Here is an 18,543-nt window from a genome sequence, read left to right as displayed (position 1 = left end):
GTGTGGAAGTGCTCTTTTGTGGCTGTTGAAGCAGAGCCCTTAAAGAATCTTACTAGAGGAAAAGCAAAGTGAAATCCTAAACAGAAGAGAGTCTTGGACGTCAAGTCTACAAGACTGCTGAGGTGAGCGGGTGAAGCTGTGGTGTGATCCGCCCCCCGTGTGCTAGCACGGGCTCCTTCGTAACGATTCCAAGTGCCTAGTAATTACACTAAAATAAAATGAGAGTTTATATACCATTTCTTCTTTGAACAAGAAGCTCCCCCCTATTTTTTACAGACAGTAAACCCCTTAATTCGGCAAACTACAACAGCTCAGATGCTACGCCATCTTCTTAAAAGTGAAGAATTCTTAAAAGAAAACTCAGATCGTGTTACCGTCCCGCCTAAAACCCTCCAGTGGTGGTTCGCTACCCTGGAGACGAATCCACGTTCCTACCGCGGCGTGGGCTTTGCGTGCTCTGGCCCCTCCTTTCTCGCCAGTGGCATCAGCCCACTTCCCTCCAGCCCCAGCCCGTGCCGATCCAGCCCCACCAGCCGCCACCTTCCCGTCAGCGATGCTTTCCCTCTCATGGTGTCCCCCCTGCCCAAGCCCATGTCCTTCCATCTCTGCAGGCTCTCCATCCCTCTCTTCCATCTCCACAGAGAGGTCTCCCCCAAACCACTAATTAATGGCGGGTCCCCCAGCCCACGTGTCTCCTTTCTATCGTCTTCCTTTTCTTCCTTCACAGCACTTCTTCCAACCTGCAGTTTTGGATTTACTGTTTTTCTAGACCGTCTTCCCCACAAGAACGCAAGTTCCACGAGGGCAAGAAGGGGGTCTGTCCTGTTCGTGGCTGAAATAACCCCAACATATGTCAGAGGAGGTGGCACGTCGCAGGAGCTGAGTTACCATGGGTTTCCGATCCAGCTGCATCCCCTCAAGAGACGGCTCTTTGACTCCAACTCTCACAGTAACAGAAAAATTTCCACACAAAAGTAAAAGGGAGCTCTGAGAGTAGTTTTTGAATGTTAATACTGCCTTTTTCTTCTACTCTAGGAAGTGACATTTACTATTAAAGTAAATATTCTTTCCCCAAAGTACTCAAATTATTCACGTTCTTCTTACTCCCATAAATGTGGCATAGTTAGTCCTCAACCCCTAGAAGACCAAATGCTCCAAGAAGCTCATCAATGGATGGACTCAGCTGAGTTCAAACTCCCACACGAATACCCAGATACTGCTTTTGCCAAGGAGCAATTTCCAAGACAGGCCTTAACGTTAACTATCCAAAGACATAAAACACTCTCACACACACTCAATGACTTGCAGTAATCAATGATACAGCCTGTAGGGACACCCCCTCCAGCTATGCCTGTAACACGCAACTGAAGTCATGACACCCATGTTTAAAAGAATTCTCCTCCATCCTCGTATGTTTAGGCCTTTGGGTCCAATTCGTCAACGATGGCAGTTGCTGAAATTTCAGGGTTAGGATTCTGGAATGTTTTGATAAAGAATAAACAAGGGGTATTAAGGGATGCGTTTCTTTCCTTTAAAACCATCTGCAATACATGGTTCTTTTCGATTCTGGGAGACTTTCGTATCATGAAAGCAGTCCCCGATTCATCTCTTTGCAAGTCCCCTTTGGGGCCGAGGCTTAAATCACATTTTTAACATTTGCCACTGATGTCTGAATCAGCAGTGGGGAGGAAGTTGGGAGGAAGGTTCGGGCGTGGGCCGGGTGAAAATGAGCCATTCACACGGAAACCACGGGCACTTACATGGCACTAGAAGTGCTTTCCAGCAACTATGAGCAGGAATTCTGGAAAAAAACAAAAGCCTTGAACTCTTCAATGGTTCCAAGGTCCCTGGAAGCTAAATAATAATAATAATAATACCTCCATATATTTGTGGAGTGATTTACAATTTACAAAGACATATGATCTCACTTAATCCACTCTCCCACTCTCGTGCGGACTCTATGAGGTAAGAGAATGACCATGTCGAGATAATACTGGAGATTAAAAGCAGCCTGGAAATTCTAAAATGGGTGATGGATGACTGAGATGGCCAGAACAGCTTGACCTCCTCCTTACTGTGGGCTTTTGTGATTAATTCACCCACTTGCTTAGGAAGTTTCTTTCCATCTGAGAAAATTAAAAACACCACTCTCTGGACAGGAATGTAGGATCATAAATGAGAACCAAATAGAAAAGATTTACGCGAAAGCACAAGCTCAGCAAAAGAGGAAACTCAGAAATCGCTAATAAGGTATAAATCAAGGAAAGGCTATTAGCAAACCCCTGGTAAGAAAAAAACCGCTTTCTAAATGATTTGCTCAGCTCTTAACAATACCATTTCTACCTATGATTTTCATATAGCTCCAGGGTAATTTGGCTTGCAATCCTTAAACGCTGCCATGAAGACTTTCCAATCTGAAGGAATTTACACAAAATTACAGAAAGGACCAGAAAGCAATGCCTTGCTATTGTGCCTCCAGAACTGTAGGACTCTTAGGGCTGTACGGTCTTCCTCATCTGTGCATTCTCCACAACAACAAACACAGGGGTCAGAGTATTTGTTTAATGTGTGAACAAACAAGTGCAAGAACAGGTGGATGAATGAATGGATGGATGGAGGGATGGGTGGACAGAAGGAAGGACAGAAGAAATGAAGGAAGGAAAAATAAAGACTGATCACTCATTTTACTGATAAAAACATAAGAGCCAGAGGGGTTACTAATTTGCTTGTTTTACCAAAAGCAACTAGAGTCAGAATTGAGGCTACCAGGTCTCTTCTATCCCAGGGTAGTGTCCCCAATCTAGATTCTCCTCTCTTCCATTCGTCTCTTTTATCAAGAGTTCTGAAACATCAACAATATTAACAATCCAATCTTCTTAGTCTTTGAGAACCACTTTTGGAGGCATATAGGCTGGTGTGTTTGTGCCTCTACTTAATAATCAGGGAGATTAAGCACAGAGCGAATTTTCCGTGGCCACGTGGAGCTCATCAAGAATGAGAAAGCATGAAGACCACTCAGTTTCACGTCACCTTCCTGCCAATCTCCTCCCCAGAGATTCTGGACCCTATCTGGGCTGCTGGAATACTGTAAACTGAAGACACCCACAGGCCCTGGCCCAACCCCACCCCCTAAGAGGGGATTCTGTGCCCTAAATACCCAACAAGCAGCTATTCTGCTCCTGCCCGGGGAGTTCAAATGACAAGGAGCACACTAGTTCTGGGAGCGACCTGCCTCCCTTCGGGGAAGCTGCCCTCATTGAGTTTCACTTCCTGTTGGTGTTGGGCCTAAGATACTCTCACTTCCTGCTCAGGTCCTCGGCTTCTGTCATCACGGACTCAGAGAGCAAGTTCCTCTGCTAGGTCTTGCTGAGTCCCTGGAATTGTGCTTAAGACAGAACCTCACGCAAAAACAACGCACACCTGAAGGCTTTGTGCTAATGGCGGTGATGGACCCGAGAAGCAGTGCCTTGCTGGGAAAAGACGCCTTATCGACCAGCTTCCGTGAAATGACATGATGTGAGCCATGAAGCTCTGCCCTACGGGCCACTCAGGAGGAGGCCCACGAGGCTGTTGGTTGTAAAAGCATAACCACGTTCTGTAACAATCCATCCTCTTCCACCGGCACTTTTCATTCTCTTTAAGCTGATGTCCCCCCCCACCCCCCCGCGTACACCGCGACTTGGCAGAGGCCAGCCTTCGCGCTGCCCGTCCGCACTTGCTTCTTGCTCTCAGTGCTTCCTTCCAGCAAACCCAGAGAGCAGACCTGGCCTAGGAAGTGCCCTAAAGATAAGCACTGGGAAGGTCTCAAGGCATAAAAAAGAAGCCGGCATCATAACAAGTGCGTGTTTTCCTTCACTAGTGAAAATCTTCCTACGTTAGCACACCATTCTAGCTTGGGAGGGGCCCGTAGAGGTGTAGGGACACATCATAATCTGTAATCACTCCAAGTTGCATCTATTTCTACTTCCTGGGAATGCTGCAGCAATGAAACTGTCTTCCTTTTTCTCTGGGTCAATCAAGTCTAGCGTTTCAGAAAGGCATGAAATGGGGAAGAATGACATAATTTACTGAAAAGGAAAAGTCTCATCTTTTAAACCTTTAAGATCGGAGAAGGGGATGTGGTATTAGAGGCGGGGACCCTACAAATCCCCAAAGCTACTGACACATTTCAGCTCCGCCCCGGGGCCAACCCAGCGGGAAGGCGCACGTCCCCACGCGGGACCCGTCTAACCGCGCCCCGCTTTGCCCCGCGGCTTTACCGCGCCCAGACGGAGCTGTAGGTGCGAATCAAAAGCACGCGCTGGGATCGCAGGGTAATTCGCGATCTCTGAGCAGAGGCAGGGTCCGTGCCCACCACTTCTCAGGGAGGCGCTCGGGCCTCACGCCCTGTGCTCCGCAACCTGGGTGCTTCTCTCAGGGAAGCACGTCCACGGAATTTCTTTCGGGAAGCTTCCACGGGTGCTCTGGCCAGAAAACCAGGGAGCTCTTTGCCCAGCTGTTTCCCAATACATATTTCAAGCTGCTTCCCGACTCTCAGAGCAGCTGGAAGCATCAGTACTTGCCCGGTTGAGGGGTTCATGATGCAGCCTCCTTTGTCGGCAGCCATTCTGCAGCTACAGCCCCTCTCCAGGGTGTCATGGTTCATCCCGAAATTGTGTCCCAGCTCATGGGCCAGGGTCACAGCCGCGCCAAGGGGACTGTCTGAATGGTCCTCAAAGAAAATACAAGAGCACAACGTATAGTTCACGTCTTTCTGGCCTCTTTCCCAGCCACCCCCCTCCCCTCAGCCCTGCCCCCCAGATATTTATCTTTTATAAACATTCAATGGAGTCCAAACTCCTACAAGGAACCAAGATAGAGCCCCATTATATAGTTCAAACTTTAAAAAAAAGATTTGATCTATTTTATTCAACTAATCTGCTGAGGAATGCACTCCTCATGAATACATATAGGATTCCTTGTGTCTTTACATGAAGTAATCAAGGCAATCATTTCCCTCTCGCTTCCTACAATCCCTCACAAGACACCATTCTATTGAATGAAGCAAAAAGCTGTCCTGTATCATAGGAAGCAGCAGCTCGTTCCTTCATGGGTAATGAAAGTACCGTTTTATCCTTGATAGAGACAATGCTGGTATAAAGTCGTTAGGGGAAGCATACTTGGAACAGCCTAAATAAGAGCTGAGCAATTGTTACTGAGTATGCCTCTTGCTGTCTGCTTGGTAGAGAAGGATACTTGGAAAATTCATAAGACTTCATCATGAAAGCTAACGACATTGAGTAATCTGTTTGAAGACTCATTGCATTAAGATTGTAATCCAGTTATGCCTTACTCTTGCTGGCCCTTTGTTTTGTCAGGTAGACTCTGGAAATGGATGGAGGCATCCTGACTCTCTGACTTTTGCTCTTGGGAGTTCACTCAACCTTTTGCTTGATTTTGGAAGGCAGGTTCTCCACCCAGCAAGCACTGCTTGGCCACCCCTAACTTAGTGGAGTGCATGCATGGCTTGGCTAAAGAGATATTAGAAATTAATTTTTAAAATATCATTACTCAACTTTAACAAACTAAAATTAGTTGATTTGCAGAAATGGTGCCCACGATTGGTGTTTCTGCAAGGGCCTGCACACCACAGAGTAATGAAGGTAACACTGAATCCTGCTTTGTGCTACCCAGGAAGGAGATAGGAGGCTTACCCAAGAGGTTTCCAGGAAACAGTGACACTGTGCTTTAGAGAACGCATTATTCCTGATACCGACAATCTTTGTGGGGCCTCTTGATATAGGTGTGTTCATATAAGATTTTATAGGCTTGTTGGCAGTTACAGCTGTAGCTGCCTTTCTCACTGGCCCTCAGTCTAAGAAAAGAGTGGCATGTCAAGGAACCAAGTTATTCTTGGAATAGATGAAATTCCTAATAAATTACTTTGTTTAGATTTTAGTTTCCTGTTGTAGGAAGCTTCACAAACATATTTCAGGAAATCGCTTTTCTTCAATCTAAGAATGCTGAGGGCTGAATTTAGCATGCTTTGGCACAAAAATTCAAGGAATTCATCCTTTAAAAACGACTCTTCATCAGATTCTTTTGTATCACTGAACAATCTTGGTTTTGTCTTGAATTGCCTAATTGTTTCACATTTTTTCACACATAGGTGATTATACACAGAATGTCTCTTAAGAGACCCCGATATACAGTTCATATTTCTAATAAGACAAAAACCTATTTCTTTATTTCTGGCATTATCTCCAAACCAAGACTATTTTAGTCCAGTTAGATACAAAGACACGGCTTGAAGTGACTAAAATTAATGATCTGTTCTATCTTGGAAAAATAGAGAAACAGTACAGAACTCAAATTCTCAGTGTGATTAGAATTCCTGCTTCCTTGCGACATGATTTCCTTCCTCTTAGATCTGTGAGTCCTTGAAAGAGGCACGGTCGTATGTAACACCCATGAACTCAACTTTAGAGACACAATAGGAGAAAGTCTAGACGTTTTAGATCTGGTCAAGATGTTGATTTTGTTGATCTCATGAATTTTATAGAAACTAAAGGAGCTGTGGGCTTTCAGCCTACGTGATGCTTCTCTTCTTTGTTTGTGGAGTAAACAAAGAGTGAGCCTAAGGATGGTCTTTACCGCTGGCCGGCCCATCAAACATATTTCTTATTGATTAACTTTGGTCTTGACTTGATTCCTACTGCAGTACATACATCTGCTTCTATTTCCCCACATTCATTTTTATCTTTTTTTTTTTTTCTTTAAATAGGCTTCCCTGTCTCCTTTTAAAGAAGGAATCTTGACCAAATGCTTGCACGGAAACAGAATAAAGGACGTGAACTTTAAAAAGTTGCTTAACACCATCAGATCGGTTATAAGAACCTCTGAACACTCCACGGCTGCAGAACCTGCCATACTTATAAGGAATTCAGTTTCAGCTCTAAAAAATATTTACGCCAATTTTAAGTGGCAAAGTCAGTAGCGATGGACCATGGAACCATGAAACAGAAAATGATTCCCTCTTAAAACTTTACAGGCTGCTCTGTAAAAAGACCGTTGGGATCTGACTTGAAATGAACCTGGCACCAACAAAACCCAAACTTTCCAGTGACTTCCATGGTGGAGATCACTGGAAGGCTTCCAGGTTCAAAGGAAACCAGAGGGCGGCCCGTGGAAGCCAGATGTCCACTGGGTGGGTGCCATCCCTCCAAACAGCCTCCTCAGCCTACACATTTAGTGAATGTTTGTGTTAATTACCAGCACCACCCAGAGAGGAGGAAACTATTCCTTGTGGATATTCACTGAGAAGATTAGGTTGGGCAGTACGTGGAGAGCAAATAAGAGTCAGCAGAACGTCGCTCCTTCAGCCCTTGAATACAATGGAATAGTCACAAATGTTCTGTTTGAAAAGTGTGGAGGAATTCATGGTTTCTCGGAAGGGCAAGCTTCTGTTTGTTTAACAGAGATGGTGGAATGGTCTCCGAGGACACTCCCTCTCTGAGGGCTGGGGCAAAGGGGACGCTATGTTGTGCCATCAGGGACAGTGACAGCATGGGGTGAAAACCTTTCCTTTAGTTACCTGTCAAAGTCACCTCCCTCTTATGTTCATAAGAAACAAGCCCCCAATAGTCCCCCCATTCTATTTCCTTTTCCAGGCATATATAATGTGACAAAACGATCCTTGTAAAGCAATAAACCTAGGTCTCTGCCGTCCAAGAGTAAGGTTAGTGTAAAGACAAATTGGACACGGGCTAGGAGGTATGTCAAGCGTTTGCAGCGGTAAATAGTTAAAAACCTCAGACTTTTGGCTACCGTGCCTGGAGGGAGAACCCTCAGAAAGCCATTCTAACGGCAATATTTGGTGAGACCGCAGCCCATCCCAGGAGCTGGGTGATGAGGGGAAGCCCAGTGGCCTGGCTCGTCCCGATGCTGGGACGGATTCCTGGATGGAGACGGGTGGATCAAAATCCCACCTGAGACTTTTTCTCCGCAAAAGGTGTACACTGGCTTTTCACTGAGCTGCTTTTACACACTCAGCCTTCCTGGGTGAAGCTTGATGTGTCTTACAAACAGTCCCTCGAGTGTACTGTCGGGTATGGAAGATGATAAGCAGAGCTAGAAGAAGGGTAGAATCATATCTAAGAAGCATGAAAGAAAAGGACTTAATTTTACTAAGTCTGATGAAAGTAGAGATATCCTGGGAAATCGTCAAGAGCATGAGGTCTGGACGCCGCTGGCGGATTCTTGGTGCTCCGGGCTTACCATGACGATGCCCCCGGACTGTTCCGCGGTGCACATGCTCATGATGGGTGCCATGCCGATGGTGGTCCCTTGGAAATAAACCCCACTAGAAAGAAAAGAAAGGACTTTCTTAGATCAGTAAGAGGACATGTTCTAATGTTTGAAATTCTGTTGGACATTCCTACATTCCAACAGGAAACCTGCACAAGCATATAGGCGAAGACGAAAATAGCTGCATGAGAGTATGTGTACAGGTGATTTTCATCTTTGGTTCTTCTAAAATTTATCTTCCAGTTCACCAACATCTCCTAATCCTTTCAGATTTTTGTTTTCATGACTCGGGCAACAACTAGTCACGACTTATATATTCGTAAGTTGTATCCTGCTATTTTCTAATGAACTGGGCGGGGAGCTGTTCCTTTTACGCAATCTCTGCTGATGTTAGGGCTGAAAAGAGTCACAGAGAATCACTGCTACCAAATGAAAGGCATTAGATGCTCTACTAGATTTTCTGTTGCAGCTGAATTTTGCTTTCCTCGGTAACATTACAATTAGGCCAGAAACTCAAACTCTTCCAAAATATCCTGCTGATATAAGCTTGCAAAAGTGAAACTGGCAGGAAAATGACTGACCCTCTGGAGTTAGTATAGAAGTTAGCCCCCACAAAGCCTTGGCATCCCAGGAGGAAGCTTCCGGAAGGGGAGCTCATGGCATAGGTGTGGCTTTTCCCCTGTATGGAATCTTAATCAATGAGTAATGACATCAAGCCCTCTTTAATGCAATGCTATTAATTCCAACCTCATGCATTAAAAATTAAAAACTGTATTTGCTGAATCTCCTTTAAGGGAAAAAATGACTTACCCATGTTATCTTGGCCATGTACATATATAGATATTATACATATTATTTGAAAAGTTATATATTTATCAGTGCTAAGTTGGATGAAATGGGATAAGTATATACAAAATATAACCTCACCTATGTATGTATATATGTATCCAAACGTCCATCTATCCAGCAAGCCAACCAGCCATCCTATTACATGCATATGGACAGTAGTAGTGATTGCAGCTTTTATACTTACATCTGTATAGACTGTTTTAACAGATACAATTATACATATACATATATATATATATATATGGTTATATAAGAGGCTAATTTACTTCCAGATGTTCAAGCTGGACAGACTCCATTTGGGGGAAAAAAATCAAAACAAAACACTCTGACTCTATTTTTAGTAGTTCAGGATTAATCAATGCATAAAATATGAGGCAACCACAAATATCCAGGGTGGGAAAAAAAAAACAACCCTATGAAATGGCCAAAGTAAATGATCAGGGGATGCCAACAGCCTCAGTTGAGATGTAGGCCTTTTCGAAAGTGAGGTTAGGGTAGGGCTGCTTTTCAGCTTCCCATAAATGTTCAGTAAACTAGATCCAATTTGTCAAAGAAAAGGGTCTCTGACCCTAAAGCTTTCAATTCAGTGATATGAGCTACATGAGAACATAATAATGGCCTAAACTGTTTAAGAATTTTAATAAAAAGCTGTTCAGTTTAGGAAAAACCTCCATATCAACTTAGATTATAATATTTTTTGTTTAAATATAAAGGTGTCTGTAACATGTTACCAATGTATTATACTATATCATAGGTGTGCTTTCCCTCATTTTATTATCTTCACGACGCTTATCACTCTCTGAAATGTCTGTGTTTATTATTGTCTTCTCCCAGTAAACTGGAGACTCCCAAAAGTGGGGAGGTTTACAGTGTTGGTCACCATTATGTTCAAAGCCCCCAAAACACGTTTTGTTCCTCGTTCACGCTCAATACACACTGACTGAACAACAGAACACAAGGTTAATCTTCGACGCTGCTGGTATTCTCTGATCTAGAAAACCAAGAGCAACGGCAAAACAGGAGGAATCAAGATTTTCTTTCTCCCGGCAGCTGACAATGATCACCCCAATGTACTGCCTTCAGATCTTTGCATAAATATTTTTCACTAATAATGACAGAAAATGAGCTTTTAAAAAACATACTACTCAGGACAACTTTATATCAAGACTAAGCTTAGAGGGAGGGATAAATTGGGAGTTAGGGATTGACATGTACACACCACTGTATTTAGAATGGATAACCAGCAAGGACCTACTGTAGAGCACACGGAACTCTGCTCAATATTCTGTAATAACTGAAATGGGAAAAGAATTCAAAAAAGAATAGATACACGTATATGTATAACTGCATCGCTTTGCTGTACACCTGACACTAACACAACACTGTTAATCAACTACACTCCAATATAAAATAAAAATTGACAAAAAAAGAAATGAAAAGGTCAATAAACAAATAAATAAAAACACGAGAGAAAAACATGAAAAAAAGAAAGTTATTTGTGAATAGCAAAATGTTATTTCGATTGTCTTTATGACACATATAATCTGTAAATTAAATTTGAGAAGTCATAATAAAACCCTTCAGGGATTAATAGTATTAAAAAAAAAAAAAAAAGACTTGGGACTTCCCTGGCGGTCCAGTGATTAAGACTCCACGCTTCCACCGCAGGCGGCGGGGGTTCAATGCCTGGTCTGGGATTGAACTAAGATCCCGCAGGCTGTACGGTGCCGCCAAAAAAGAGGGAAAAAAAAAAAAGACTAGGCCTAGAAAGAGTTGCATAGAGGAAATGTCCAGGTGTTAGACGAAGGAAATAAGACACCAGCCGGAGGGATAGTTTTCCCACGGTATGCAAAGAAAGACTTTTCCAACAGCCCCCAATTTCAATCGAGATGGCCTCTCCCCTCCCCCCCCTGCCCAGCCCGCAGTGTGGGCTGAGAAGCCCCCCTTGCCCCTGGTCCAGTCAGTGTGTTCTGCTGAACGATGTGCAGCTTCACGGACTGTCAGGTGAGGCTAAGAGGGAGCGCAGGTGTGCTGAGATCACTCTTTTATTTTAAGCAAGGGAGAGACAACAGATGCCTTACCTGATAAGCTGCGCGTTGTCATGGGATTTGCGAGGTAGAAGCTTCATCTTTCTCCAGTCCAGAAACTCGTGGAGGCTCGTGAAGGGGTCCTGGCTTATGGAGCATTTGTCGATGTCATTCCACACCTCTACGCCCACCAACACAATTCGAATGTTCAGCGGTCTGTAAAACTGAGGGAGACAGAAGACAGGCATCCCTGGGAGATCACGTCAATGAGAACTCAGCACGCCGAGTAGAAGAGAAGGGCAAGTTCTGAACTTCATTGCCGTGACGTGAAAAATCTCTGTGTGCTCCCTCGTTCCCGTGGCGTTAGAACTGGGGGAATATTTTCAGTGTCTGATGCAAGGTGATGTGCTAAGTGGGTTCTCAAATGTGGTTGACCAGTTAGATGTTAGGGTTACCAGCCTCTCTGTGTCTGCACTGACCCGGGTTCAGCACTGACCCCGGGTCCTGACCCACAGAAGGCAAGTTCATCTCTTCCCTTGCTGATCTCTCCCTAGTCATCTGGTGAGCATTAGGTTAGCAGAAGGATGTGACTAAAGCATAAACTACGTCACAGAGTCTAAGCTGATCACAGCGGTCCAAGTTGGTTTCAAGCAGGTAACAATTATGGGCGTTACATTAATAAGTTAATGAGACAATTACACGACCTAAATGCGTGAAGCACACATTTCAACCGATTCACTGGTGATTTGAAATGGGCATATAGATGTGTTATTACTGCTAAAGTCGTTACATTACAGCTAAAGACTGCCAGTTCATATCTACCGCAAGGAAAACAGCAAGTGAATTAGGATCTTTCAGACACTCTGCCAAGCGCAGCGATTTGTTCATTTTAAGAGAAATGTTCTACCTGTGAGTTACTGAAAATGAATCTGTATTAATTTTTCAGCAAGAAATCAGATTTTGCTGACCCTATCACATTCTGTCACCTATAACTGACCCAGAAGGTTTCAACTGAATGAACAGATCAGTATCTTTCAGGGTGATAAAGGCGTGCACAGAACCCTTCTCCAGGAAATTTGAGGACCAGCCTTCCCACAGCCAGCACACCAAGAGCGTCATGGGAAAGATCCGGTAAAGGAAATTCCTCTTTTTTCAGGCATACCACTCACTTCGAGTCTTCTTGCTTTTCTGCCCCCCTCCCCATCTTTCTGCGTCCTGACCTCAACCTACAGCCCTTTCCCCACAAACAGATCATCTTGGGTTGGAAGCAGGTAGAGCAACTTTTCCAATGTCGATGGGATAGTTCTGTCCCAGACGAGCTGACTAGGGCAGGACGAGGGCTCAGGGTAGAGGTAAGAACTCCCCACTGCCCCCGACTACCTTGCTACCCCCACGGTATCACACGGACACGGAGACGGCTCTTTGCTCAGGGTCTGGGGGGGTAAGGAAGTGGGAATCTGGCTGGCTGTACAATCTTTCAAAGCCTGCAATGTGCAAGGCAGTGCGCAATGAGAACATGCTCATACTCTGATACTCCAGGCAGCCAAGGAGAAAGATGTGGCAGCTGAAGTCAAGCTCCAGATGGGAGCAGGTCCTATTCTTAGTTGCTAGAAGCCTCTGAGCCAACAAATAACAAAAAGTCACAGAAGCTCCGCATCTGAGAGTTAAGCCCCATTCCAACGTGCTGAGCTCAAGGACAATAAACTCCATGCGGTTCAGCACTGACCCCGGGTCCTGACCCACAAAAGGCAAGTTCATCTCTTCCCTTGCTGATCTCTCCCTAGTCATCTGGTAAGCATTAGGTTAGCAGAAGGATGTGACTAAAGCATAAACTACGTCACAGAGTCTAAGCTGATCACAGCGGTCCAAGTTGGTTTCAAGCAGATAACAATTATGGGCGTTACATTAATAAGTTAATGAGACAATTATACGACCTAAATGCTGCCTTCCAGCTTGTTTTTAATCAACAATTGCCTGGCCTGTGGTATCCACTTGCGAGCTCCCAGCCCAGGCTCTCCAGGCAAAAATCAAGGTCCTGGTCCCATCTGGACTCTGAACGCACATGCCTGGCGGCTGTGCTTCACTGGAGAGCCTGCACTTTCGGCTGCGTTACAGACAACAGTCATCAGCAGGCAGAAACGCAGGCGGCCCAGTGCCGGCGTCCCCACCAGCCTTCCAAGTGACACCCTCAGGGTCAGGTGCCCCGCGTGGGCCGCAGGGCCGTCACCTGTGCTGGGGACACGATGTTGGCCTCCGGAGAGTGTCCTGTAGGGAAGTGGTCACTGAAGTCTGTCAACGTCTAACTGTCACCATTTCTCCGAGCTGGCTTGGGGGCTTACTTAATCAAGGGTCTTTTCATAATAATAACGGGTTTTAGTTTCCATTGATTAGCCTCTCAGGTCACAGAACGGATTTCATATCTAGAAGCACAAAATACAGCCCCTCCTCTCAAAACTGGCGCTATTGATTAGCTGTCGCATATGCTAAACTCACATCATGTCATCCCAGCGGTTCCACTGCTGCCTGCTGGGATGCTCTTCCCAGGGCTCTGCCGATGGCTTCCTTTTGCTTCTTCCTCATAACGATGACCACAGCTAACACCTAATGAGCATCGCCAACGCCCTAGACACAGTGCCACGTGCTTTCCAGGCCGTAGCTCTCTCAGTCCTCACAACACTCTGCGAGTTAAGAACTATTATTATGTCCGTGTTACGGTCAAGGGCGTTGAGACGAGGAGGGACCAGGCAGATCCCTCGAGACATGACTGGCCTAGCCCGGTTTAAGCATAGGCAGGCTGGTGCCCAGGTTCTAAACCACTAAGTAACCCAGCCAGGTTAAGGGCGAGTACTGAGACTCCCTTCCAAGATGATCCATTGCGACCCCAGACCCAGAGAGAAGTACAGCTGGAGCTTGGCAGCCGCCTGCCCGGCCTATGAATCCCAGGATGCACGTGGACACCGTCCAAGAGCAGCTGAACTGATTCACCCATTACCATAGCCACGGCAAGTATCTGGCTGTATGCCAGGCTTGGCACTGGTACAGAGAGCGAGGATTAGGACACCCTTGCCCTTGGCTCCCAAACGCTCAGAGGTCAGCAAGAGGCTCGAGGCAGGGGATACTTGGCCATTATTCCAGTAAATGCCAATCGAGTGAACTGCCAAGAAGGGTGCAAACAGGAAGTTCAGGGGATGCTGGGTTTGAGGGCTCAAAGAAGGCTTTCTAGAAGAAGCTGGTCTGAGAAAACATGGGTCGGATTACAGGGAGGTCTGCTGGGGTCCAACACGGGAATGTGCACCCCTCAGGCAACTGGTTTGAGAAGGGGGGCGGGAATAAGGACTCACACAAGAGGGAAAATACCTGAAGTTAAATGCACGGAAGATGAGTCCTTCAGAAGGAGGTCTCAGAGGTGCAGCCTGAACGGATGCGCCACTGTTGCTAACTTCGTCATGAGTAAGAAGCAGGACAGATTGGAGGGGTGAAGCCAAAGAGGCTATCACTTAATCGGGCAGCCACACACCCTGCTACTCCCCTCCCTGCGGTATAACTGGGGCCTGGGGGGAATGTCTTACTTCCCACGTAAAGGGTTTGTCTGCCAGGACAGCATCGGACACACTCTCCGTGCTGCACACACACAGGGGAACTGCCTGAACATTTCTGAATTGTCACCTCTGTCCCTAAATCACTTCTCGGACTCTCAGTCCGGGATGTGCTTTTCCCTTTTCCCTTCAAGCCAGCGCAGCCGGCCAAGCAGTTATTAGTTAAGAAGAGCTAAGAAGAGCCAAGATTTCCGCAAATGAGGAAGTTGCCACTGGAACAGTCATTGTTTTTTAAGCCAAGATGCTCCCACTTGCAGTTGCAAAACTAAACTTTGGCATACTTGCTAGAGCCCAGGGCCCATCAGTTAGTAGACTTGGGTGAACAGAACATCCCGAGGAGACTGGGTATCCCCAGTGGGTCTTCAGGGTCTGCTGGGGACAGACACACGTGTGAGCTCAGCAATGCAGCTTTCTCCTTGCCAGAAACACAAGAACAGGCAGGCTGGTGAACTCCACTGAGTCTCGTCCGGACTTTCCTCAGATATATTGTTCTTTAATTACCAGGGCGGATTCTTAACAAATCCCCAGTTGCTCATTTCTGGTTTTGCAAACTGAAGCAAGATATAATACAGAAAAATATATAAAGAAACGCAAACATGGGAGACCAAGCACATCACCTTAAAATAGGATTCCAGCAATTACCAGCCTGAGTTTAATATTGTTCATGGTTTCCGTTTACTTCCAAGGCCTAAGAAGTACTTGAATTCTTTGTGTTCATCTGGATGTCGTCCCATCTCACTGGAGGTGCCTGGAATGTACTCGCCCAAGGCCTCACCCAGGCCAATCGCACCAGAGTCCCTGGACTGAGACTTGGAATCAGCATTTTGAAAACAAACATATAGACACACACACACACACACACACACACACACACACACACACACACACCCCTTTCCAGGGCATTCTAACGCCCAGCCCAGACTGAGAACCATGTCTGACTCCTACGGTCTCTGGCATAACCTCTGGGATCCATCCCTCACCCTCCCTCTGCCAGAAGGACTTGCCATTTACAAAAATTCTCCTGCATCCACTTGACTTTAGGATAAAGTTTAATTTTCAAAAAGTAGCTATTCAAAATATATCAGCAAGCATGGGCTGCCTGGGAGTCTGACCTGTGCCTAAAAGTTCTGGTGGACGAGGACGGTACCATCTCAGGGTGCCAACAGCCATCTGTGTTTTCTCCCGCTTTCAGAAAGTTCCATCCAGCCATAGCCTCTCTCTGAGCACCAGGCCCTGACCTCCGACTGCTCAGGGTACCCCAGGAGACTCCCGCTCTTGCTCCTTTGGGTGCCAAGCCTCTTTTGCCTGTTGTCCCAAACTTGGGCTCACCGGGGCCCCTGTTCATCTCAGTCTCTGCTTCTGCCCAGTCACAGGGGGCTGGGATCCACAGTAAGCAGTAGAGTCAAGGTCAAAAACTCCTGCAGAGGAGACCAGGGCTTATTTCTGGGGCTGCCTTTCAATGCTGTTTGAACATGTGCTGATGACTTAACTAGCCTCTGCAAACCTCCGCTATAAAAATGGGGATACTGGTATCCAGCTGGGAGTGTCTGCAAAGCACTTAGAGCCTGGCACGTAGCAACTGCTCAATACATTTATTAGGAACCATCCCTTCAAATGTCTCTAAATCCTTGTCTTTCTCACATCCCCACTTCCCCAGCCCCGGGTCAGATCTCCATAATTTCTGTACAATAGACGCCTACCAGCTGTCTTTGTCTTTGGTAACTCCATCCTCCACACTAACTGCAGGCACAGCCGTGTGTGATCCTGTGTGTCTCCCCTGCTTAAAAACATTCACCTTGCTCTCCACTGACGGCAGAATAAAATCCCGATGGGGTCTAGATGGCTCCGCAGGGCATTCAGGGCCCTGCCACGGAATCCCCTGCAGCTTCATTTGTTCCTGCCCTAGCTGTGCACACGCACACACAATTATGCTACACACACACACACACACACACACACACACACACAAAATTATGCTATACGCACACACACACACGCACACACAATTATGCTACACACACACACACCAAAAAAATTATGCTACACGCACACACACACAATTATGCCACACACACACGCACACACAATTATGCTACACACACAATTATGCTACACACACGCACACACACACAATTATGCTACACACACACACACCAAAAAAATTATGCTACACGCACACACAATTATGCTACACACACACCAAAAAAATTATGCTACACGCACACACACACAATTATGCCACACACACACACACAATTATGCTACACACACACAATTATGCTACACACACGCACACACACACAATTATGCTACACACACACCAAAAAAATTATGTTACACGCACACACACACACACAATTATGCTACACACAGGCACACACACAATTATGCTACACATACACACACACAATTATGCTACACACACACACACACACACACACACACACACACACACACACACACACACCGCTTAGTTAGATGGAGTTACTCGCCACGTCCAGACTCGTGGGGAGCAAGCCAGGCCCTCCCCGCCTGTGCTCCTGGTGAAACTTTACTGGCCTTGCAAAATCGCCTCCCTGCAAAGCCTCCCTGACCCCCAGGAAGAAGTAGGCGATTCTCTTCTGCATCGCCATAGCACCTGATTGACAGCATCGACCTGGTTCCCATCACGCTGGTCCATGCTAAGTGGCTTATGGGTCTGCTTCCCTACGAAGCTGTGACCTCCCTGAACAGATGGACCACATCTGATACATTCCGAATTCCTGATGCACGTTGTACTGCCCGTAAGTCCTCGTAGAGTGGAGTTGAATCTCTGGAAGGCTTTTGTTTTCATTTTCCCGAAAACTTTGAAAACTCACTTTAAATATTATATAATAGGATTGTTTGGAAACAGAGCTACCGTGAAGCATGCACAAACTGCTGTGCGTAAAATGTGAGCATTTCAGAGAATCCCGGCCATGAGAGATTCAGCAATGAGCCGGGGCCCATTTCCTCTCCCGCTGTCCTCAGAGGCAGGAGACAGGCTATGGCTAAGAATTATGGTTACGTTCAGACAGGGGCTGCCAGCCACACAGCACGTGAGAACCACCTGGCAGAGCCGACAAAGCCTGATTTCCAGGCCCCACCCAGACACCCGAGCAGCAAGGCCTTTGAAAGCTTCCAGGCAACGCCAACATGCTGCTCTGGGCTGAGAGCCCTCAGCACCAAACAGCCCGACACTCTCCCTGCAGGGTCTGTCGCTGAAGGCGGGTGGCGTAGATGGTACCACGTCCTTGCGAACAGGTCGCGTAAGGAGCATTGGCGAGCAAAGACACCTGGGTCAGAGCAGACTTTCAGGATCTCTTCCAGCTCTGAAATCACCTTTGCAAAGGTGAGCTCCCTCCCGAGTTCTCGGTGAGGAATTTTCTGACAGCCGATTGAGCCGAAAGCCGATTTCCGTGTCCTGGGACCGTGGAGCCCGTGGGTCCCTTATCAATGACAGCTCACCCTCAGGGGGCCTGTGGGACCTGCCCAGGGAGACCTGGGAAGAGGCCTGCTTGGAGCTCTCAAGACGGTCAGGTGCACCCTATTGGGGTTCTGGATCTAACTGTGGAGGTCAAAACGCCTTCCTGGTCAGAAGAGAGCCTGGTGGGAGGTGGATGCCAAGGCCACTGAGGTCCGGACAGCGTGGGGTGGCATCTCCTGCAGCTGCTCCAGGCCCCAAGAATTCTCAGAAGAAGGGGAAGTTGGGTACCAGCCCAGGACCGGATGCAGAACCCAACCTCCCTAAGTCAGATGGGATGTGT

The 18,543-nt window shown here is 46.5% G+C and overlaps 1 protein-coding gene across 2 annotated transcripts in view; it reads right to left on the bottom strand.

Moving 5' to 3' along the window:
• Positions 1-18,543, bottom strand: part of ADAM12 (ADAM metallopeptidase domain 12) — a 675,955-nt gene that overhangs the window by 85,813 nt on the left and 571,599 nt on the right. For both annotated transcript variants that reach the window (XM_059053840.2, XM_067024331.1), the window contains 3 exons: positions 11,217-11,386; positions 8,257-8,341; positions 4,563-4,711 (listed from right to left, as the gene is read on the bottom strand). In XM_059053840.2, the coding sequence (XP_058909823.1) occupies positions 4,563-4,711; positions 8,257-8,341; positions 11,217-11,386 (404 nt within the window). The remainder of the gene's footprint in view (positions 1-4,562; positions 4,712-8,256; positions 8,342-11,216; positions 11,387-18,543) is intronic.

The sequence above is a fragment of the Kogia breviceps genome, chromosome 2 (genome assembly GCF_026419965.1).
Source record: "Kogia breviceps isolate mKogBre1 chromosome 2, mKogBre1 haplotype 1, whole genome shotgun sequence".
NCBI lineage: Eukaryota > Metazoa > Chordata > Mammalia > Artiodactyla > Physeteridae > Kogia > Kogia breviceps.
This window is presented reverse-complemented; position numbering and strand designations above follow the sequence as displayed.